Genomic DNA, 25002 nt, shown 5'->3' with positions numbered 1-25002 from the left:
TCCTCTATCTCTCCTTCTAAAAAGAGGGTTATTTTATTTATGTGTCTGTGTGTGCATAGGTACCCATGCGTTTGGGCATCCAAGAGGGTTAGAAGAGGACATTGGATCTGCTGGAGCTGGAGTTACAGGCATTTGTGCCATCTCTCCAGCCCTTTCTTTTGCCCCACCCCACCCCCAATCTCTCTCTCTCTCTCTCTCACACACACACACACACACACACACACACGCACGCACGATAAGGCAAAGACCTCAATGGTGTGCACTGGCAAAACGCCAGCACTTGCCGTCATGTGTACCAAGCTCAAGCTCGGGTCTGGTAAAATCTCAGGTTTTCCCATTCTCGCTATCTTCCCAGCTCCAAGGTCAAAGCCACTGTTTTTAGTCTGGCCTGGATCTACTTCACTGGAATCCAGGCACACATAGTAGGTAAGTGTCTGTCTTCTACCGAATGGGGCTCTAGTCAAAAAATTCATCCTTGTTTGGTGGTCAGATTGTGCCAAACATGGCCTAAGATGCCTGGGTAATAACCGTGATAATGGTAATGGAATAGGAAATATTTATGGGGCTTACTGAATGCCAGGGCGCTGTGGTAAGCATGGTACATGTGGTATCTTGTATGCCTCAGGACTCCTGGCCAGTTAGTTATTGCTCACTTTTGCTTTTTTTTTTTTTTTTTTTTTTTTTTTTTTTTTTTTTTTTTTTTTGGTTTTTCAAGACAGGGTTTCTCTGTGTAGCTTTGGAGCCTATCCTGGCACCTGCTCTGGAGACCATGCTGGCCTCAAACTTACAGAGATCCGCCTGTCTCTGCCTCCCCGAGTGCTGGGATTAAAGGCATGCGCCACCAATGCCCGGCTATTGCTCACTTTTGGACGAGGAAACAGAGACTTAGAAAGGTTCGGTAGTTTGCAAATGTCTACTATATGCCTGCCTGTGTAGAAAAGCCACTCCTGGGCTGTCACACAGCCTGTAAGAGACAGAGCTAAGACATAAGAGATAGGGTTCATACCTGCCAATCATCCTTCGGAGGCAGAGGTTGGAAGGACAGTGAGTTCAAGGCCAGCCTGGTCTACATAGCAAGACTCTGTCTAAAGGAGGGAGGCTGGAGGTGGGGCCCAGTAGGCAGAGAACTTGCCTAGTTCCAGGAAGCCTGGAGTTCTGCCCCAGCACTGATGAGCTGGACATTCCTGTAACCCCACATTCTGGAGGTGTAAGCAGATGATGCATTAGGAGTTCAAGGTCATCCTCGGTCACATGGTGAATTTGAAGCCAGCCTGAACTGCATGAGACCCTGGCTCACAAAGAACAAGGGGAGAAGGAGGGAGGGAAGAACGAGAGAGAGAGAGAGAGACAGAGACAGAGACAGAGACAGAGAGACAGAGAGAAACAGAGAGAGAGAGAGAGAGAGAGAGAGAGAGAGAGAGAGAGAGAGAGAGGAAAGGTAGGAGAGAAGTCAGGAGGGAGGGAAGGGGAGATGAAGAAGGAGGAGGAACAATGGCCTATCCTCACCCCTGCCCTGTCAGTGTGCACAGCTACAATGCTTTGCTTCACTCCTGGCACTCTGGGTGCTGTCGAGGCCCCAGTGAGCATGGTCTTCCTGCATGCAGGCTGCTGTGTAGGACCCAAACCATAGCCCATTGGTCAATGTCTGCTTCAGAAACTCGAGTCCCAGGCGTCCCTGGGAGACCATGAGAAAGCCTTGAACTTCGCTCTGGCTCAGCCCTCTCCGTAGAGTCGTCGCTGTGGATAGTTTTTCTTCGAGACAGCATCGTTTGGAAAGCCATAAATACACATCCAGATGCCTGTGACGGATAATAAACTCGGCTCCAACAAGTCACTTGAGTGTCCATAAATCTAGCCTGCACTACCCTCCCCTGTACCTGTAAATCAGGAGCCATCTCCGCCTCTTCCCCCACAGTCCCCTGCGGCTCCTATCTGCCATCCATTACTCAGCAGGTGGAGTACGGAGTACAAGACAGCTACCCCCCCCCACTGTCCTCCTGTCCCCAGCATGTCCATCATGTGGCTGACCCTGCATCCTACCATCATCCTGGGGGGCCCGTGTCTGCAGAGTTTTAGGACTTTCTTCAGCAGTTCTGAACAGCTGAACAGAAGCCGCTCCTGCCCCACACACCACACTTTACACACGCCTGACAAAGGCACAATTTCCCTCCCAGGTACTAGGGATTCGAATTTAGCACCCAGCACTTGCTAGACAGATGCTGTGCCACTGAGCCACACCCCAACCCCTCACTGGGGGATTCTAGGCAGGGGCTCTGCCACTGAGCCACACCCCAACCCCTCACTGGGGGATTCTAGGCAGGGGCTCTGCCACTGAGCCACACCCCAGCCCCTCACTGGGGGATTCTAGGCAGAGGCTCTGCCACTGAGCCACACCCCAGCCCCTCACTGGGGGATTCTAGGCAGGGGCTCTGCCACTGAGCCATTCCCCGATCCCCAGGAACCCAATCCCACTTTATAGAAGGGCAATCTGAGGTTGAGTTATGTAAAGGATAGACTTAAGGCCACCTGCTAAATCAGCATGTAGATAAGGACCAAAACCTGACCAGAACACCCTCCCCTCCCCCTAACCTCTTCCCTCCCCTACCCTCCTTGGGAGGACCCATCTGGGTTTGCAGTGGATAGTTTGCAGTAGTGACAAGGATTACCAGGCCCATCATGGGTGGCAGTGAAACTTCACAGCATCACTGTCTTATGTTGGGAAAATAAGAGACTAGGCATAGCTAGACCTCAGCTTACCTATCTGTAAAATAGGTTGGTTCCTTCCATCCACTCTTCAGGCCACAGAGCTCTTGTGAGATAGAGACAGGGATGGAGAGACTGTGAGTCATGGGACCCTCCACTATGATTTAAGCACCTGCCAGTGGTCAGCTCCATCCCTGGGACTCTGGCTCCAGGCAGGAACTGGGGGTTCAGTCCCAGCCCACAGGGACTCTCTTTACATCTCCCTCCTTTCCCCACCCTAAGGATGAGATCTGAGACTCACCAGGGTGGGTATAGTTCTGTTTTCCATCTCTCATCTTTTGAGGAGGCCCATAAAACACCAAAAATAAGCATGCACATGGCTTTCACCGGGGAGGGCTCATCTGTGTGCTTCTGTCCCTTCTCACCATGACAGAGCAGGCTTTTATCTTTATACACCCTGGTCAGGAGTCCCTGAGGGCAGGTCACAGGCAGTGTCATCCAGGCACTTAGGTCAAATGAGGAAGCTCCTCCTCTCCATGCTGGGGTTAAACACAGGGAGCTGCCTAGAAGAGGCGGGTAAGGTATACCCGGACAGATGGGCATGCACTCACTGGGCCTGGGCATTGAAGGATGACTAGAAGTTCGTTAGGGAACAAAAGCAAAGAGGCAGCAAGCACACCAGAGGGGAGAGTTTGTACAACAATGGAGACAGGAATGGACTAGCAAATTCTGGAAGCAACTGCAAGTTTGGAGAAGCCAATTTAGGATTGAGGCGAAAATGACTGAGGGCGCTGGGGGGTGGGGCTTTGAAGGCCACACAAAGGAACCTAGACTTGGAGGCAGTCTGTGCATCAGCAGGTACCACCTCCTCCAGGCAGCCCTCTGGCCTTCTCCCAAAATTCCAGGGAAGCAGGGACACCACATGCTGAAGCATGAATTCACAAAGGTATCCGAAAGAAACTTCTACATAAAAAAATGACTCCTTAAAAAAAAAAAAAAAGCAGAGATTATTTCCATGATTTCTGTAGACAGTAACCAGGAGCATTCTATTCTTCATACAGGGCCAGGGGTCAAAGAGAATGAAAATCTTTTAGGGTAGAGGAGGGAGACCCCCCCTACTCCACAGATGCACCCCACCTCACTTCTTGTATCACGTGCACCCTGCACATATCAAAGGAAGAATGTGGGTACCCAACTTCCCTCTCAAGGGGGTCCAGTCCTGTTCCTTGAACCTCAACTCCCTCATCTGTAAATAGGCGTCACCCTGAAGCCTGAAGTTCCCTGGAGAAGCTAGGGGGCGCAGTAGGCAGATAGACACCCACCGGGAAGGCTCTCTCTCACGCTGGCCTTGGCCTCCCTGGCCAGAATTTGCAGCCACGAGTGGGAAAGGTGAGGGGAAGCGGGTCATCAGGCCTCTCCCAGCAGAACCCAGCGGGTGCACGAAGGAGACACTGGGTGAGCCTGCCGTGTCCCTCTTAGACAGGAAAGAGAAACCGGGAGCTGCAGGCAAAGAGCGGAGCACCCCCCACCGGTGGAGCAGAGCCCCGCTGCCCGCCCCGCTCGCCCGCTCGCCCGCCCGCCCGCGTGGCCCAGTGCCAGACCCACAGGCAGCGCGGAGACGATCCGATCCGGCTCGACGGGCTGCCATCTTGGCACGTCCCAAGACGCCCCGGGGCCCCGGGAGCTTCAAAAGGAAAATGAATGTCTCTTACCAGCAATTAAAGGAAATTATTCAGATAGGAATCTTGTTTCATTATCTCCTCATCCTTGTTTCCCAATCCCCGGCCTTTGATTCCTTTCTTCTCCGGGGATTCTCAGAAGGCTGCACTGTGAGCCTGGCCCGCCTTCCGAGGCCTAATGAGCACCACCGTGCTGCACCTGGCGCCCGTGGAGGCGACTTCTGAGGCCGCGCCTGCAATGCAGCCCGAGGTCTCCCAGGACGGCGGGCCGGGCGGAGGGCAGCTCGCCCGCCCGAGGTGGGCAGTCGTGGGTGGGCCCTGGCCCGGGCTGCCTTTTCCGCTGCCTGGGGAGGCGGCACCAAGGGACCGCAGGCCTGTGGGGTCGGGTTACTAGGGTGGCTCCCAGCCCAGGGCTTGCAGGATGATGGGTGGCAGGGCTGAAGGGGTGGTGCACAGGAATCAGTCCCTTTCTGTTACTGTGGGGACGTGGGGTCTTCATGAGCTGGCTCCCCGGGAGTGGGTCACATCTCCAGGACTGACATAAGGAAACCCTGAGCATGTTCCTATACGACCCAGTACTGGGGGAGTGGAGACAGGATTCCCAGGGTGGTAACTGACCAGCCAGTAAACTGCAGGTCTCAAAGGTGAGGCAGCGAGACAGCAGGGTTTGCAGCCAAGCCTGACGATGCAAGCTCAATCCGAAAATTTCCCTGAAGTAGTCCTCTGACCTCCACATGCATGCTATGGCGCGTGCTCGAACGCGCGGACACACACACACACACACACACACACACACACACACACACACACACACACACACACCAGGAGCAAGGATTCAAGAGACACATCTATGCTCCAGTCACTCCTTATGTGAGTAACAAGGTCCTTTACCTTGCTGACCCTCAATTTTCTATTCTGTGGAATGGGACTAGTAAGTCTAACCCTACTTTGAAGTCCATTGTGAGGATAAACCACAATAAAGGAATTGAGGGTGCTGGACATTGACAACTGTATCTAAACACCATGGCCCCTGTACCCCATCCCTCTTCTCATCTGCCCCCTTCACTGATTTATCCTCCATCCATTTAACCACCCATCAATCAACCTTATGTTCATCCAACCCATCCATTCAACCATTCCGCTATCCAATTATCCATTCTATTTATCTACCCATCCACAAACATCCATTTTGTACCCATCCATTAATCCAATTATTTATCCACTCACCCATCCATTATGTGTTCATTCACACACACACACACACACACACACACACACACACACACACACCTACCCAGTGATCCATATGTCCACCCACCTATCTATCCATTATCTGTCTATCCATCCACCCATTCATCCATCCACTCACCCATCAAATGATCCAACTAGGAGAATATTGTAGTTTGGGCATGAAATTTTCCCTTCAAAAAGGCTTATGCAATTCAGAGTCGTGTGTCAGGACTTAGTTCCCAGTTGGTGATAATTTCTTTTTTAAGGTTCTGAAGCCTTAGGATCTAGCTGTGGGAAGCAAGTCACTGGGGGCAGGTTTTAGGGAGCATCTTGAACTTGCCCCCTTCCTGTCTCTCTCTGCTTCTTACCCACCATGAAGTGAACAGCCTCTTTCTCCACACACTCCTGCCACCAACATGCTCTGGAGCCCGTTGCCCATGGAAGCCTCTGAAACCGTGATCCAAATTATCTCCATCCTCCTACCAAATGCTTCTCTCAGGCATTTGGTCACAGCAGTGCAAAAATAATACAGAGGGTGTCTGCATGTAGAGGGGAGACAGAAATCAACAGACTACAAGACCAGTTGCTGGGCATGGTGGCACACACTTTTAACACCAGCTCTTGGAACGTAAAGGCAGTAACATCAGAATTTCAAGACCATCCTTGTTTACATGCTGAGTGTGAGGCCAGCCTGGGCTACATCAGATCCTCTCTCTCCCTCTCTCCCTACCCCCCCCTCTCTCTCTCTCTCTCACACACACACACACACACACACACACACACACACACACACACAATTTCCCTCAGGAGCATAACCAGGAAGCTACTGTGTTGGGACCCAGAGCCAGGATGCCAACTTACCACTTAGATGGAAGGAGCCTAAAATCAGATGTTCTATAATTTTCTTTAAAAAAAATTCTTTCTGCTCTTTCTGCTCTTTCTGCTACACAGCCCCAGTGACAGGATCTTTTTAATCAGGAGGTCCATCCCTGTACAGCTTGGATTCAACTGAGCCTTGAATTTCCCAACAAGAGCTTTAAAGAAAAATGCTGTCCCCAGTCTCCTCTTCCTCAGACATCCTCACTGCTCCTCCACCTGCCTGCAAGGACCTTGTCATGTCATCCTGGTGTGGAAAAACAAGTGCATCCAAGAGGCCTGAGAGAGAAGGCAAGCCAGGGGATCAGAGGAAAGGTCCACACTTGTGGGCATTAACTTTTGGGCTTAGCCTCACTCCTGCCCTTAACCTGCCCTCCCAAATGTCACTTTCACCACCCTCTAAATTTTGATTTGTGTGTGTGTGTGTGTGTGTGATGACAACCTCCAATGTCACCATCAATTAGAGCCAAAAATTGTCCACCTAGCTTCTTAAAATGTGTTTTATTTTTAATTATGTGTACATGTATGTGTAGGTAATGTGCACACATGAATGTAGGTACCTGTAGAGGCCAGAAGAGGTCATAGGACCCCCTGGAGGAGGAGTTACAGGTGGACATGAGCTGCCTGATGTCAGTGCTAGGAACTGAACTCAGATCCTCAGTAAGAGCCGCAAGCTCTCAAGCTGCTGAGCCATCTCTCTAGCCTGCAATATCTTTTGTATGTGTAACTTTGTAACTCTGTAGAGGACAATGTCATGCTTCAGTATCAACAGGTTGGACAAGCCTGGCAGTTGTTCTGCTTTGTTTTGCTCACCCTGAGGGACTAGACCCCTCTGAAGCTGTGAGCCAAGGTAAATCTTCCTTTTCTTGCTTGTTTCTGTCACTTCCCAAGAGATAGATGGGGATCCTCAGGGGACATTCTCATTGTTCAGTACATGCTATCTTCCTGTGTATAGTGTGTGTGTGTGCCTGTGTGTGTGTGTGTGCGCACACACACACACACAGGCACACACAGGCACACACACAGGCACACATGAGTTTCCATGAGTTTGGAGGCCATGGGGCAAGCTTTGGCATTGTTCCTCACAGGCCACTAATTTGTTTCCTGGAAGAGTTCACCATTTGGCTAGGCTGCCTGGGCAGAGAGCACCAGTGATCCTCCTGCCTCTGCCTCTCAGAGTTGGGATTACAGCATGGGTCACCAGACTTATTCTTTTTCAGGGTTCCTGGGGACTTCCCTCACTGAGCCACCTCCCTAGGCCATCTCTCCAGTTTATTCTTTTTGTATTTTGGAGAGCTCCAGGAATTCAAGGATGCCTTTAAACATTCATCCAACATATGTTAATTTTTGCTCTGTCATGCCCTGGGCTGCCAGGTGGGGACCTCAATGGGACAAAGATGTTGCTTCTACCACTGAAAACGTTAGCCTAGTGAATCCTCAGGAGACCTGGGCCCATTTCATAGACAAGAGAATGGGAGAGCCCAGAATGCCAAGTGAGTGGTTCCCATCCACCCTGTCCCAAAGACCCAGACCAAGGATTCCGATGCATCAGTGGCAGCCATTATGCTCTAGCTATCTGCCAAAGCTCAGAGAAGAAGCTGTTTGCTCCACAAGAAAAATCCTAAAGCACAAAGTTCCCTGGCTCAGCTTGTGTATTTGGATCCAAGATTCTGGCTCCTGGGTCTATGCATACACCTGGGCAAGGCCTGAGATAGGCACCTTCAACACTTAAAAAAAAATGTGGCCAGGCGTAGTGCAGAGGCAGGTGGATCTCTGTGATTTCAAGGCCAGCCTGGTCTACAGAGTGAGTTCCAGGACAGCCAGATCTACAATGTGAGACCCTGTCTCAAAACAACAACAAATAAACAAAAACATTTACTTGTGTTGATGATGATGGTGTGTGTGCAACTGTTCATGACTGTTTACACATGAGTGTAGATACTCATGGAGACCAGAAGAGGGCGTTGGACCCCACCCCTACCCAGAGCTACAGTTACAGGTGGTTGTGAGCCATTTAATGTGGCTGCTGGGAGCTGAACTCCCAGTCTTCTACAATAGCAGCAAGCATGTTTAACCACTTGATCCAACTTTTCAGCCCTAATATAGAGAAATGGGTTTCCTATATACCGTGCTGGCCTTGAACTCACTACGGAGCTAAGGATGGCTTTGAATTCCTGATTCTCCTACCTCCACCTCCTCAGTGCTGAGGTTACAGGCATGAGCCACTATGGCGACTTTTGGGGGTGCCAAGGATAGAACCCAGGGATTCCAGTATGCTAGGTAAGTATTCTACCAACTGAGCCACACCCCTAGCCACAATTTCCTTAAGTATTCATTTACTTAAAAAAATTAGTCATGGGATTCTTTCAAACATCTTGTTGGTTTTTGTGTAAGTCATCAGATATGAATGTTTTTCATCTTTTAAAATAGCCAGAAATAAACCAAGCATGATGATGATACAGGCCTGTAATCCCAGAACTCAGTAGGGCTCAGGTGGCAGGAACATGAGTTTGGGACCAGCCTTGCCTACATTGTGAGACTCTGCCCCAACTTGACAAAGACACCCCTAAGGCCAGCACAGAGTTGGTGCACCTTGCTTACTCCCCAACCCTGCATCTCATGTCTCTTCTGTAGAGAAGTGTCCCTTTGTGTGTCCTCTGCCTGCCCACCAGCCTTGCTCTCCACCCCACCAATGACTTCTTCACCTTACATTGGCCCTATATTCCCCTGAGTTCCCAGGGGAGATGTCAGTGCCCAGCTGTTTACTGAAGGAGCTGGCAACTCAGATCCTCGGGGTGCCAACTGTGGCTCACAGCTTAGATCTCTACAATGCAGCGTCCACTCCCCACACCTGCAGGCTAAGACTAGAGCTGCAGAGAAATCAAGGCCCTCCAGCTGATGAACATGTTTGGAGCCAATCCTGAGTCACTCCCAGGCCCACCTGGCCCCTGGGGTGTGATTGGGTGAGAGTGGCTAACAGTCACTTCCCAGTAACCCAGCACTGATGACAGCGGCTTTTGAGAGAACAAGAGGCCCATTCAGGGCACATGACTGGGGCAGGCCACTTCCAGGTACATGATGTCATGGAAACCAGGCAAATGGCCCCTTGAAGTCTTTGATGACCTAGTACTGAGGACACAATTACAGGCCCCAGAGCCTCCTGGAATTGGCTGCCATTCTGCTCTGTGGACAAAGTTCAGAAAGTGGCAGTGTGGATATTCTCCCAACACATCCCCTTTAGGGGTGCAAAAGAGGCAGGCAGTCTCCTCTGGCAAAACTTACTGGTGAGGGACTGGCAAAATGGCTGAGCAGGTAAAGGTGCTTGCTGCCAAGCCTGATGATCTGAGTTTGATTCCTGGGTATACACTTGGTGGAAGGAGAACCAACTCATCCTCTGACCTCTATAGACAGATCATGACGTGTGTGAGAGCACACGTACACATACACAAATAAGATGGGTAAACAATAGATGTGAAAATAATATAACAACAACAAAAATCCCTCACTGGTGACATTAGATCCATGCTACCCAGACTGTGTCCAATTGAGAGCTAATGTCAAAGGGACTTTGCTTCTAGCCTACCATGTATCTGGATTTTGTCCCTTAATGGATGCCAGCACCCCAGGACCTAATAAGCACAGCTGGAATCTACCAAACTCCTTAGCCCAGAGTCCGATGGAGGCCTTGTTTTTCTGTGAGCTTACAGGTCATCCTAGGAGCCCATAAGGACCCATAAGAGAGGGCAGCCAGGGAGCTGGGGAGACTGCCCAGTCAGTAAAGTGCTTGCTTTACAAGCATGAAGGACTGGGTTCAATTCATAGAACTGACAGAAGAAAACAAATGACAACAACAACAAAATAGGACATGGACATGCGTACTTATAACCCTAGTGCTGGGAAGAGGAGGCTCACTGGCTACCCAGTCTAACCTAATCAAGGAGTCCCAGACCCCAGCGAGACTCTGACTCAAATAAGATGGGCAGTATCTGGGAAATGATACCCAAGGTTGACCTCTGGCCTCCACACTCACATGTACACATATGCAGGCACTCTGGCACACACAATATTACAAGAACATATTACACACACACACACACACACACACGCACAGAATCCAGATAGCTAAGCAGCCAATTCTCTCTGTCCTCTTGAGATGGCTCCATAGCTCTACCCTTGGGGAACCAGCTAGCAACCTCTAGCATTTCCAATCCTCACAAGACATGTGGCCAACATCTCACCACGCCCATCAGTGACCTCTGTCATTACCTTTGCAGACTGGAGTATGAGCCTCCTATTTGTTCCTAGAGGGGAGTCAAAGCCATCATGACCACATGTGTCCCTGGGGCCTTTTAGGACACACCTAATACTATTCACATGACTGTCCAGCCCTGGCTGGAGGCCCAGGATCCTGCATTCCTGGACAGGCCAACCTGGTTCCCACTGTGCACCCTTTACGTTCTCATCCACAGCCTGTCCCCAGTGGCACTGTATAAGCATCTGAGAGGCAGAAGGACAGGGCTTAGTCAGTAGAAGTAACCAAAAGGACCCTGCCAATTAAACTGCCACCCAGGAAGCCGTCTATCACAGACAGAAGAGTTGCTCAGGACCCTGAGCTCCACTGGAGACGGATGTGTGTCCTCCCATGCCCACTGTACAGATTAGTTTTAATTATCAACTTGGCACAACCTGGAGTCACCTGGGAAGAGTGTCTCAGTGAGGGACTGTCTATATCAGGCTGGCCTGTGGGGGTATCTTGGCTGTGCTAATTGATGTGGGAAGGCCCAGCTTCAAAGTGGGCAGCACCTTTCCCTGGTTTGGGTCCTGAGAGTAGAGAAAGCCAGCTGGGCACAAAACACATGTATCTCTCTCTGCTCCTGACTGTGCACGTGATGAAAGCAGCTGTCTCAAGTGCTCCTCCCCCAGCAGCACTGAGTAGTGATGGACTGTAACAGAACCATGAACTCTAATAAACCCTTCCTCCTCTAAGTTGCCTTTGTCAGAAGATGTTATCACAGCAACAGAAATGAAACTAAGATAGATATCCACTGTCATGGGAACCAGCCATGGCTTCTGAGTAGGAGGCTACATCAGGACATGCACAGTGGTCCTTGGATTCCCCAGAGAAGACACTGAAGGCAGATGTGGGGAAATGTGCGTACAGCAGGCTATGGCAGGAGGGTGCCTACTGGCCATATCTCAAGCTGCCTATGCCCACCTGCTGGGTATCTGTAAATGCTTCTCAGTGTCCTTATTCCTCAAAATTGGAGAGCAACAGGGATGTAATGTGGATGTCCTGAACTCACTCTGTAGGACCACACTGGACTTGAACCCAGAGATCCACCTGCCTCTGCCTATGGCACTAAAGGCATGCAACATCACTGACCAGCTGCAAGCTGTTTCTGAATGCACTTTCGTGCTTGTAAAGGTGCATGTATGTGAAGGTGCACGCAAGAGCATGTGGAGGCCAGAAGGAAACCTGGGGTCTTCCTCAAGGACACTGTCGGTTTTACTTATCTGTCTGTCTATCTATCTATCTATCTATCTATCTATCTATCTATCTATCTAAGACAGAATCTCTCATTGACCTGGAGTTTGCCAATCAGGCTAGGCTGTCTGGCTATCAAGGCCCAAAATTTAACCTGTTTCTGCCCTAAGCATAGGTCTTGGTGCCTGGCTCTTTACATGGGTTTTAGGGATAGAACTCAGGTCCTCATGCTTAGCAGGCAAGCTTTACTGACTGAGCCCAGCCCACAAGCCATCTTTTGTTTTTACAGGAAACTTAACGCGGTTAAATCTGTGATCCAGAGGTAGCTGAGGCAGCTGTAACTCGCATTCAGACTTGTCCTCCGGATTACACTTTTGAACTCTGCGCCATCTAGAAGCCAGGAAGAAACAGAAGCCAAGTAAGGTGGCTCTGTCACCAGTAGATGGCGCTGTGGAGCCACACGAGCGGTCTGTGCGCGTTCCATACACGCAGAGCCAAGTGGAGTCCTCAACCCAGGCGCCAGGCTCCGCAGCAAGCTCCAGCAGAGCGCTCAGGGTGGGGGCTGGGAGTGGGGGTGGGGTGGGCATCCATCCTATCTCTCTGAGGGGTGGTATCAGGACCCAGAGACGTTGTCAGTGACCTAGAGGCAATGCGGCCTAGGAAGCAGAACGGGGACTTCGTGACCCTACATACCCACACTGAGATCCCTGATCTGGCCCCCATGCCACACGGTCTCTTCAGTTCCCAGCCAAACAAGACACAGCAACTCTCTGAAGTTTGATGGGAGCCAGACTTGCTCTGCCTCCACCCTTGCGGGTGGACATTCCAATGAAGTGGAAGGCACAGGCTTTGAAGCTAAATTCTGGATTACGGTAGCTCCACATGGCCTTTTCCTCCCACCACTGCACCCACCACCACTCCTATCCAGTGTCCCCATGGCACCAAGAAGTCTGGGTCCCAATGCCCCACCCTCTCCAAACATAGACATTAGCACCCAGTACCCGGATAACAGGTCTTGGGTAAGAACGTGGGAGGCCGGCAGCTGGGACTTGAGCTGGCTTCTGAGCCTTGGCCCTGAGCCACTCTGTGTGCCTTTCTGTCCCTGCCTGCTGTGGATTCCATGATTGTAGCTGGATCATGAAAAGGCTAAGAAGGTGCTAAGGTCCTTTATCTTACTGTTTTAGGACTATCAAAGCTGTCCAAGGCTGTGTCCCTATCCGACCACAAATATAGCCTTGTCTTCTGAGGCAACTGAGCCAGGCTACACAAGTCAAGTATATAAAGACAGGGATATGCCATGACCCCTGCAACACCACTGACCCAGCAGCCTCCTCCTGGTTCCCCAATCTCACCCTGGTCCAGCCAGCATGGGATCAGCATGAGAGCCAAAGCCACAGCACGCCAGGAAGAGATAGGGTTGCTGATGGTGTGTGTGGCCCCAGAAAACTTCAAGGAATAGCCAGGTGTCATGGACAAAATGTCCATCTCCATAGCCCTGAGTGGGTACCTAAGTCACCAGGAATTTTAGTTTGCAGGAAGATCAGCTCTTGTGCCAGACCACAAACTGCACATAATCTGGAGTTCATCTTTCTGTCTGCCTGTAAGTAGCTAAACACTTCCCCGGCTCCAGCCTGCCACTGTGGAGCTCAGGATCAACCTCACTATTGAAAGAAATTGGGATCGATGAACGGGAAAGGTGAGGTGGTGACTTGATGGTCAAGTTCATGTAGTTCTCTTCCATAGGACCCAACTTTAGCTCTCAGCATCCATATCAGACAGCGTCCTTTTGTAGCCTTCATGGGCACTGAACTCACGTGCACGAGCACACACAAACGTATTTTGTGTGTGTGTGTGTGTGTGTGTGTGTGTGTGTGTGTGTGTGTGTATGATAAGTCTTTTTTTAAAAAAGGAAAAGAAAAATGAAATTGAGGGTCAAGACTCAAAAGCTGATTCAGTGGGAAAAGTATGACAGTTCCAGAAGCAGTGTTCCAGAAAATTCTGAAGTTTTCTCCTTTAACACAGTCTCTCTAGAACCTCTTCTCCAGAGCTCATTGCGAAAACCTCAACGATTCTCATTCCACTTTCATGATTTTTTATTATCACTAAATATACACTCATCTTTTTACTAATATCAACCTGTGGACATACATTTGTTTTGTCTTAATTTATTTCTTTTTGGAGTGGTAGTGAGAAAAGCCAGGGTCCTCAATGTCCTACCACGTCCTATCACTGAGATGTGCTCCTCGTTTTAAAACTTATTTATTTTGAGATGAATCTTGATCATGCATCTTAGAACAATAAAAATAGAGAGAGTGAGGTAGTCATAGAACACCTGTGAGCCTCAGCACTGCTAGGTGTGGCTCCCTGACAAGTCACTGGACTAGAAACCCCCAGTAAGGCGGCTACGAGAATGGCTAATGACAGAGCACTTACTTGCCTAGCATTTAGGGACTCCTGGTTCCATCTCCTGTACCATCAAAAAGACGGAGAGATGTAGTCTACTCCCAAGTTGCTATGGTGACTCGTGTCATAATGGGGATGCCTCGTGTCAAGCAAGATCTGTCCCTCTTCTACCATGTTATCCCACTGTCCTTAGAGGCCCCACCCTCTTGTGGTCAGCAAAGGCTCCCAGAGAGATTCCTGCTTGCACAGCCAGCTTCAAACCCCTGGGGTCCATCCTGGAAGGACCTTCAAAGGCCTTGGCCATTCTTGAGTGGGTGCCAGGACAGAATCTACTCTTGGAGGCAATTTAGCCAGCCACACGGGTGGAAAGAATGTCCCCATTCTCTTAACAGCAACTCCCTCTTGATTTATATGTGGGGGCCACTGTCCGAAGGCCCCCGGCGGATGGATCCTGAGTGGAAAATGAGAGACCAAGAGCCAGGCGTCTGGCTGGGCTAATTATCCTCAATGAGATACAGCTGGCTGGGGGAGCAGGCTGAGGCCCCGGGCAGGGCCAACTCCCTGCCCCAGCTCTCTGGGGACCCAAAAGCCTGTCTGGGCTTGTGGTCCATCACCTACCAGGTCTGGTCAGAGTTCACCAGGCATTCTAGGAGATCCAGTTTGGTCAGTTTATAAGAAAAACAGAAAAGCTACCTAAGCCATGATAGTCCCTAAGATGCCAGGGGCATCTGAGTCCATTCTGCTTATGGGGAGACTGAAGACTAGATGGGCAGGCAGGCTCGGTGAAGCCCTAGGGAAGGTTCAGCCCTAGAACAAAATGCCCTACCAGCTTTGGCCATATAGAGCGGCCTCCATAGAACTTGGGGCTTGAGGCTGGTTCTCTAGACATCCTAGACTTTGACTCTGCCATCTACCAGCCTACTGCAGGGGTCTAGGGACACTGTAGTGAGCAAACCACCACCCAAATTCCACTCCTTTGGACCTGCCATTCCCAGCAAAAATACCTGGTGGGCCAGTTAGCTGGCTCAGTGGGGAAGGGGTGTCTTTCATGAGACTGATGACCTAGGTTCCAACCCAGAGGAGAAAAACAACTCGCACATGAGCATGCAAGCAGGTGTGTGGGCATGAACACACAGAGACATGTGTGGGTATGAACACACACACAAATGATAATACATAAACTTAAGTGTCAAGTGTTCTGAAATTTAAGCCTGTGTCACTGAACTGAGACCATAGCCAGGCTGGAGTAAGAGAGTGAAAGAGTCCCTGTGTCCAGAGGAAGCACCATAAGCAAAGTCTCTGTGTCCAAAGGAAGTGGCAGGGACCGTAGGAGTACAGCAAGAAGTTCTTAAGCTTTTTTTGTTGTTGTTTTACAGAATCTAGCATTGAACCCAGGGTTTCAAGCATACTAGGCAGGTGCTCTACACTAAGCCACACCCCAGCCCCTCACTGGGGGATTCTAGATAGGCAATCTCCCACTGAGCAACAACCCCAAACATGCTTTTAGTGTTTACTTTGAGAGAGGGTCTCACTAAGTTCCTCTTGAGCTCACCACACAGCTTTAACTGGTTTTGTTGCTCACTACTGCACCCTGGCACAGTGAACAGATGAAGGAAGAATGAGGAAGGAGGAAGGGGAGAGCCAGGGAGGGCCCTCCCCACACGTACCTCCTCTTTAACCTGTGGAATCCTTTTGACCTCTACATTGGCTGCCAGCTTCCCTAGTGAGGCAGGGCCCTTGAAGGATGGCAGGTCCTGCGGTCAGGGAGACAGAATCTCAAGAAAGGGGGTGTCAGAGGTTGCCCGAGGCACCCACTCCCTGTAGCCCTAGCTCTGCTTCTTTCTGTGGGACACAAACGAGTCTGACAAGTCTTCAGTGGTGTACACAGGGCTCAGCTCAGTACTTCCAGGAAAGCCAGTCTTAGAAAGCAAGGAGCCAGGTTGTAGTGGAGGAAGGGCTCTTCTAGAAGCCTCGACCTCCTCTCTTGTGGACTGCCCTTTGGAAGGGCTCCCTACTTCCAAAGTCTGTCTGAATGTCCATCTGTCTCAATCTCCCTCCCTCCTCTCTTTTCTTCCTCATCACCCTCCCTGCCCCCTCTCCTATTGTTTTGTTTATTGGAGACAGGATCCCATAGCTCTGGCTGGTCTCAAACTTGCAATCATGTTGGGCTAAACATGTGAGCCAACATAAATCCTTCCCCGAGTTGTTTTCTCAGCTGTCTTGTTACTGGGGGGAAAAAGAAGTGAGGAGCTCGTGAAATGGCTTAGTGGGTAAACGGACTTGCTGCTAAGCCTGAGACCTCAGTTTGATTGCCAGGACCCAGATGGTGAAAGGAGAGAACCAATGCCCACACTTGTCCGACTTCTACATGTATGCCTCACACACACACACACACACACACACACACACACACACACACACACACACACTAAAAAATAGAAAATAACTATCATGTTTTTCACTGTTACTATGCAGGGTTAAATATAACACACACACACACACAGACACAGTGGGGGGGGCAAGAACCTTTGTCAAGATTTATGTGCCCCAGAATCTTCTGGCGTCTGTCTGGTCTTTTCACATTCTTGGTGGTGTCTTTTGGTAGGAAGACATTTTTAATCACAAAGAAATCCCCTTTAGCCCTGGCTAGTCTATCTTCAGTGCCATGCATGAGGGTGAAGAATTCTCTGCCCACCTTTAAATGCCCCCAAATCCATCTCTCCTCCTTTCCAACTCTGCCTATGCCCAGCTGCTTCTGCCCAGTTCCTCCCTTTCTATCCCACCCTTCTCCACATTCGTGTTCTGTCCCAGCTTTGGCTCAGCTGAGAATCTTTCTCCCCGTGATCCTCATGACTCTACTGCACGTGAACAACCCTGTCTCATCCAGGCGACTCACAGACGCTAGGTGCTCAATAAAACCCCCATCAATGAAGACAATGCCCTGTGGTCCAGATGGGGGGCATTAAAACCATCCATTACTTCTAAACACCAGTTCATCAGGAACAGCTGAGCAGAACTAGGGAACCAAACGTTTTGGAAAAACTAGCAAGGAGGGGAATGTTTCACTGCTTTCCCGACCAGAGCACTAACCACGCAAACATCACCCAGATGTACATCTCTGGGTTATTTATTACCACTTCAGCCCCAGACTCCAGGGGGCGGGATGATAGAGACTGTTTTCCCTGCACATGCTAGCAACAGGGCCCTTGCACTGGTCCCCCACCCCGGCCAGTCTTGGCCGACTCCAGGTATGGAGGAGGCACGTCTTCTAGTCCTTCTCCTCACCGTGTGTGATGACATAACACAGATTTCTGTAGTCTAAGTTGCCACAGACATCAGGAGGGAAAGCTGCAAACATCTGCTTGACCTGGGAGAGTGAGTGGAGAGTCAGGTTAAATGGGGGCAATGGGAGAAGGAGGAGTCAGAGCAGAAGTTCTATGGGAATGTCCCCCCCAAAGCCCGCTTACCTCCTCCTCACTGAACCGGTCAGCCTGAGTCATAAGCTTTTCTTTAATGCTGTTGGTGAAGAGAAGCCATCATGTCTTGGGGAAGGGCTGCCTGGTGGCCACATGGACATGAGGTTCCTAGGGGAGCTCTAGCCAAGGGAACCCCAGCCTAGGGCTGATTCTCCCAGCCCCAAGGCATCTCTTTGTGTCTTAACTGCTTCTCTTGCAACCTGTACTCCTCTAGCAACAATAGGGGACAGAATGGAATAATCTTGAGACTCAAACATGACCTGGAAGTCACTGAGATGCCCAAAGTGTGCTAACAATCCACCTTGTACTGCTGGGGGTGGGGGCTCCTATGTCTCCTGGCTAGGGGTGGAACCTAGAATCTGGGCCATGTTAGGCAAATGCTCTACAGCCTCTCACTGGAGGATTCTAGACAGGTGCTCTACCACTGAGCCACACCCCAGCCACTCACTGAGTCACTCAAGGTAAGCACTCTACCCTCAAGTTATATCCCCAGTCCCCTTTACTCTTCCTTCTTTCCTTCCTTCCTTTTTTATTTTTTATTTTTTTATTTTTCAAGACAGGGTTTCTCCATGTAGCCCTGGATATTCTGGAACTTGCTCTGTAGGCCAGACTGGTCTCAAACTCAGAGCTCTGCCTGCTTCTGCCTCCAAGTGCTGAAACTACGCGGCTTCTTTTTACTTTCTGTTTTGAGACATCTCATCAAGTTTCCCAGGCTGGCCTTGAACTCATTCTAATACTCAGTCTTGTCTTTAATCCCCTGCCTTGGCTTCTCCTTCATGCCTCTTCCAGTTGTTTTGGCTGTCAGAAGACCAGCATTTCCCAGACTACATCATGCTGTTCAAGGGCAAGAGCGTCATGGGAAGATGCAGCCCAGTCTTCCCATGGGTCTCTTTAGAACTTGACTCTTCACAGACCTGGGACAATAGTGCAAGAATCCCCTTTATCTAGGGAGAAACTGAGGCTTGGGAGAGTTTTTGACTTTCCCGCCATCCCAGAGGGAGGCTGTGGCAAGGTTGGGCCTGTCTCCTTGGGATCCGGGTGTATATTGCTGGAGGTGGTGCCAGCACCCAGTTCTGCATGAGAACTTATGTCCCTTGCAACTGAGAATGGGTTTACAAGCTTAGGGAGGTTCTGAGGGCAAGGATGGGATCAGAGAGCTATGCAGAGCCTCTGCTCTCAAGACACCCTCGTGGCGCCGGTGGTGGCAGGCCCCGGTTAAGGAGCGACACGTATTTTCCATTGTTTGTTACTATGGGATAGTCACAGTTTCCAGGTTGCCAAAGCGGGGAACTTTGCAGACTGTTTCAACCAAAGCCACTTCTGTGGCCTATCTGGCCAGCAGCCCTGAGTTCTAGGTCCCCATATCCCAGAGCTGTTCCTTCCATTGACAAAATGAGTGCCCCAGGGACACTCCTTCCTCACCCCCCCCCCTCAGTGCTATCTTCCTGTTCCTGGGAGAGAAGACAGTCCCAGGCATGCCAGGAGGTTCTCCTGGTACCTCAAGAATCAGGAACAAGCTGCAGACCCCAAGGATGGGGTTTTGGTTTCATGTACCCTTGGCATTTTGGTAGTCCCTCTGTACTCCAGGGAGCCTGACTCAGAGCCTTTGATGACAGTATGTAAGAAGGGACATGAACTTCTTTCTCCACCAGACCCCATCTGCTCTGCAGCCAGACCCATCCGCACCTGAACTCCCCATGAATGGCTGTCACTGGTTTCCAGCGTACACCGGCCTATCCTTGATTAGGAGCCAGCAAGGTTTGGAAGGGACACCTTGGAGGTTGGTCCAGCTCCCAGGGACCCTGATCTTGGCTCTTTGTCCCTTCTGCTCTCACTAGGACATGTGCTTAAGCAGGTGTATGCCACAGGCCATCCCAACAGAACCCACCTCTGAGATGCCAGCCCAAGGGCATTCAGGACAGCTGCCCATGGCCACTTTCTACTCAGGCATCCCAAGCTGAGCTGGTCACTGATGTCCCCATCTGGCACTGTCCTCTTCTCAAACCCCTGTGTTCCACTGGCCCTGGCTTCTGGATCTTTGCTGACCTGACCTTCCCTTTCCACTCCCATATCCATGGCCACAACCCTCTCCCCATTTCTTCCATGCCCCAGGCGATTCATCTCCCCCAGGCCAGCTGAGTAATCCATGCACACTAAGCTACGATTCATCCTGTTCTCACATCAAGAATGCCATTCCCACCCTTCAAGGCCCCTCCATCCCCCACACTCAGAAGCACTCCTTGACCCATGCCACACTGCTCATCCACTTCCACACACAGGGAGAGGGGAACACCAAGGCCTAGGAGGGAGGGAAGACATATGAGGAGACACTGTGCTGGTCTGGCTGTGGTCTGCAGCCACTGGATGGATGTTAGCCCTGCTCAGTTCAGTTCTGAGTTGGGGGGGGGGGAGCCAGGGCTGACACCCACCCTGGCACACCTCAGCTCAAGTCCTGAGAACTTACAAGTCGGCCTTGACGAAGCCTTTTCCTTCAGTGTCAAACACCTTGAAGGCATGGAGTATGGTCTCTTCTGGGTCTGTACCTAGAGGTAGCACACATGGGACAAGGAGAATGAAAGGGTAGTGAGGGCCTCTCAGAGGTGGTGCAAGCTGGGCAGGGGGTGAAAGAGAGGGAATGTCCCCAACTCCCACTGAACCACACCCCAGCCCCTCACTGGGGGGTTCTAGGCAGGGGCTCTACCACTGAGCCACACCCCAGCCCCTCACTGGGGATTCTAGGCAGGGGCTCTACCACTGAGCCACACCCCCAGCCCCTCACTGGGGGATTCTAGGCAGGGGCTCTACCACTGAGCCACACCCCAGCCCCTCACTGGGGGATTCTAGGCAGGGGCTCACCCCTGAGCCACACCCCAGCCCCTCACTGGGGGATTCTAGGCAGGGGCTCTACCCCTGAGCCACACCCCAGCCCCTCACTGGGGGATTCTAGGCAGGTGCTCTACCCCTGAGCCATGCCCCTTGCCAGACTCTTGAGTCATTTATTTCTGTAGCAACTTTCTTCAAGTCACAAAAGTGGCGCAATAGGAGCAATCCCAGCTGCGCTGCCACCCGGCTCGCTGGCCCACCTGTCTGCCCCTGGGTGGCCTGCTCTTGAAGACCTCTCCAATGAGCGCCAACCTCAACCCCCAAGCTCGGAGCTCTTTTTTTTTCACTTACAGCCTGTTTGTAACTTGAGTCATGAATGAATCTCATGGTTGCTGCTCACTCACCACCGGATTGCATTGATCATTCAATAATATCAGCTTTGAGACCTTGGGCAAGTCACCTAACCTCTCTGAGCTTCAGTTTCTTCATCTAAGAAATGGGGACAATTGTCAGGAGAGTGAAGAAAGAGCATAGTAAATGCTCTGTCAGGGAGTCTATGTACAGTGGGGCAAGTTACTTGCAACTAAACGTATGCAGTCCATTTAGGCTCCATCACTTGGACATAGAGCTCTCTGGGTCTACCCATCAGCCTGGTGCAGGGCCCTCTTATTTCCCCCAATCAGAATGAATCTGTCTGTGTCTCCTCCATTAGACTAAGTCAGGGCTCTCTGTGCCTCCCCCCACCAGACCACACGAGGGACCTGTGTGTCTCCTCTGTAAGAATATTCCAGGCCTCTGTGTGTGTCCCCTATTAGAATGGGTCAGACTCTTGTGTCTTCTCTACCAGACTTCTGTTTCCTGGGAAGAAGAGCTTTGTCCCCTCTGAACAGTGATGAGAGCCAGTGTGTCCATCCCAGGTGGGCTCAGCAGCAAAGTTGAGGGTAGCCCTAAGGTACAGAGGCTTAAGGGGTACAGGGGTTCTGATAGGGGCTGGCTAGAGTCCCAGCCTCCAAAGCCACCACTTCCCACTTCTATCAATTATCTGAAGACCCCGGTGTCTCTCTGTAGAGTCCTGGCAGTAGGAGCTGATCTGCAGTTGGCCCCCACTATCTTCCTTGGAACCAAGTCCTGAATTTTGCTGGCACTGGCCTGGCTGTGGCAGACTCACCTCAAGCAGCCACCCCCTGCCTTGTCTCCAGAGAGGACCTCTGCTCTGAGGCCTGGAAGACCCATTAAAAAGCCCTCAACAGTGGCAGCCTGCCATTGTGGGAAGTCAGAGGACAGTCTCCTTGTCTCAATTAACGGCTGTGATGGTGCCTGTCCCAGCCCACTGCCCTCCCCACTGCCAGCCTCTCACGCAGCCCTAGACAAGTTTGCATGACAGGCTCAGCTGAAGCCCCAGGCCTGGAACCCCAGCAAAGATGAGAACAAGCTGCATTTTGAGGACCCCAGCAGGCCCTCAGCCATCACTCTGACTTAGCCACAGACTAAGTGAGCCTCATGCTTAAAACAGGCCATCACAGCTACAAGTGGTGCCCCTTCCTGTGAGCACCCAAAAGAGTCCTAAATCTTCATCTCCCATATACATGTCACATCAGATATGGAGACACCATCCTCTGGCTCTACTGCTGAGCCACACCCCAGCCCCTCCCTGGGGGATTCTAGGCAGGGGCTCTACCACTGAGCCACACCCCAGCCCCTCACTGGGGGAGGGGGGATTCTAGGATGCTCTACCATTCAGCCATGTCCCCTGCCACTCCCTGGGAGATCTATGCAAGGATCCTGCTACTGAGCCCAGACCCTTAACTCTGAGTGGAATATTCTAGGCATTGGCTCTGCTAAAATACCAAGGTACAAAAAGCAAATGGCCCTCTCATCACCACCCCCTCCCTCTGTAAGGGAAGCCAGATCTTAACCTTAAAGGTTAGGGGCAGCCACAGCCCAGGTGTCCCATTCCACCACAGAACACTCAAGCTCAGGGATGTGTTTACAGGGGAGCTTCCAGGACCAAGGAGAAGAGGACCAGAGGTAACTCATCTTCTAGCCCCAGGCCTGGGGCTATGTCTCAGGAGTATGGAGTAGTTAGAAGTGAGGTCTATTTGAGTTTTCTTTTGCTGGGGTACCTGGGGCAGGTATCACAAACTCACCGCATTCCTCCTCAGCACTGAGAAAATCTCTCCAGTCCTTTCCCTGGAGACTACACTGACTCCACAATAGCGCAAGGCAAGTAACCTTGATCTCAGAACTCCTATTCCCTTTTAGTGCCCCTCTGCCTACCAGTCACCATAGACAGAGGCTGGAGGGGCAGGGCAGGCAGGTAAGGGGGATTAGAATGGGAGGAGGGCAGAGCGGGCCGGTGGAGAGGGGGCTGGGAGTAGAAGCAGGTGGGTATGGTCCTGTCAGTGGCAGAAGGATTACAAGGGAGAGGTTGTTACAGTGCTCTCCACTGTGCACGTAGAGGTGGAAACTGAGATAGGGTCCAGGCCAGTGTGCACAGCCAGGGGATAGTACCTGGGAGACTTGCCATGTTTCCATCTGTGGCTATGTAACATAAGGGCCAGGCAGGTGGGTATATCTGCTTCCTGCTCCCAGCCCTTCCCTAGGCCCCCAAGAACCTCACTCACCCTTGAGCTTCTCCCCAAACATGGTCAGGAAGACTGTGAAGTTGATGGGCCCTGGAGCTTCCTTCACCATGGCTTCCAACTCCTCATTCTTGACATTTATGCGACCTGGAGAGGGAAAGGGGAGGAGTCCAAGGAGAGCCCTGCAGTCTCTTCTGCTCCTACTGTTCCCCCGTCTCTACCAGGCACCACGCATCTATTGGGGAAGCTTCAGGGGGAACATTGGAGTCTACAGGCTGCTGTCTCCACCCTCATCCCACCTCCCAAGCTTCCTAGAAAACTGAGCAAGCCACTCTGTATCTTCCTTTCACAGACTAAAACAACAACAAACAAGCAAGCAAGCAATCAGAGGCTGGAAGCAGTACAGCATAGAGAGGCTCGGGTCTCGTGCACTCCTGGGACACAGGAACCCTGGAATTCTACATGGTCCCAGAGGGCCCTCAGGTTCCCAGGACCTCAAAACTCAACCCATATCGGTACCTTAGTTAATCAACTCCAGCTGTTCCCCAAACCCAGCTGTTTTATTTTGAGTGTTTTGCCATGTAGTCCAGCCTATCAGTGAATCAGAACTCCACCTGCTTTGGTATGAGCCTGCTGGGTTTACAGGCAGCACTACCACACCCTTTTGACCTCTCAGTACCCCTGGCCTTTAGTACCAGCACTCGGGAGGCAGAGGCAGGAGGATATCTGTGAGTTCGAGGTCAGCCTGGTCTACAAGAGCTAGTTCCAGGACAGGCTCCAAAGCTACACAGAGAAACCCTGTCTCAAAAAAAAAGAAAAAGAGAAAAAGAAAAGTCCTCCCCGAGCCACCAAGTCCTCCTGCCACACTGCAAACCTTCCCCTCCACTTCGCCCCTCGCTATGGCTGCCTTGGTCTGCCCTTCTTTCAGCCATTAGCACTGTCTAAAACCCCAGGTCCCCAGCTGCCGCAGCCTCTGCTTTACCCACCCAGTGCGGCAAAGGTGTCCCTCAGGTCCTCCTTGTCGATGAAGCCGTCCCGGTTCTGGTCCATGATAGTGAAGGCCTGATGGAGACATGAGACCATGAGCCACGAGGGCCTACCCAGACTGGTTGGTCCCTCCCCTCTCTCCAGGGTGTCCTCGGTTGTCGGCCACAGGAGGAACCTCAATTAGGAGCCACACACACACCTGCCAGAGCTCCAGCTTAGTTTAGTGCGCACTGCACCCTGGGAACTGTAGTCCGCCCCTTCTGAGCCTCTACCCTGAGTGCTTTGAGACTCCACATTCAATGCCTTATTTCAAGAGCACAGCGACTCAGAGAGGGAAACTGAGGCTCAGGAAAGGAAAGGCTTTTCCATAAGTCACACAGAAAGTGGCTCAGGTAGACAGTAGCGACTACCTCTGCAGGCACAGAGGCAGCCATAACGACCTTGAAGAACGATGACAATGTGGGTAGCCACTGTGGGCTCCTTGAACAACCTCTGCGAATCCCGGTAATCCTCTTGTGATGGAAACACACCTCTGGGATATCTGTGAGGGGTTTTCTAGCCTGGGCTAACTAGGGTGGGAAAACCCACCTTCAGTGAGGGCGGCATCAACTCAGGGGCTGGGTTTCTGACTGAATGAAAAGGAGAAGCAGGTTGAGCGCCAGCATTCTTCTCTCTCTGCTTCCTGACTTTGGATCACAGTACTTCTCCAACCTTGACAGAGGGTACCCTCAGACTGTGAGCCCGAACAAACCCGTCCT

General features: G+C 51.3%; 1 protein-coding gene across 2 annotated transcripts in view; it reads right to left on the bottom strand.

Moving 5' to 3' along the window:
* Positions 1 to 4212: 4212 nt before the first annotated feature.
* The window catches only part of Myl10 (myosin light chain 10), a 41444-nt gene continuing 20654 nt past the window's right edge, over positions 4213 to 25002 (bottom strand). For both annotated transcript variants that reach the window (XM_035443397.1, XM_027416286.2), the window contains 5 exons: positions 24244 to 24319; positions 23300 to 23404; positions 20317 to 20395; positions 17844 to 17892; positions 4213 to 17743 (listed from right to left, as the gene is read on the bottom strand). In XM_035443397.1, coding sequence (XP_035299288.1) covers positions 17645 to 17743; positions 17844 to 17892; positions 20317 to 20395; positions 23300 to 23404; positions 24244 to 24319 — 408 coding nt within the window. In that variant the 3' untranslated portion in view covers positions 4213 to 17644. The remainder of the gene's footprint in view (positions 17744 to 17843; positions 17893 to 20316; positions 20396 to 23299; positions 23405 to 24243; positions 24320 to 25002) is intronic.

The sequence above is a fragment of the Cricetulus griseus genome, chromosome 4 (genome assembly GCF_003668045.3).
Source record: "Cricetulus griseus strain 17A/GY chromosome 4, alternate assembly CriGri-PICRH-1.0, whole genome shotgun sequence".
Classification (NCBI taxonomy): Eukaryota; Metazoa; Chordata; class Mammalia; order Rodentia; family Cricetidae; genus Cricetulus; species Cricetulus griseus.
This window is presented reverse-complemented; position numbering and strand designations above follow the sequence as displayed.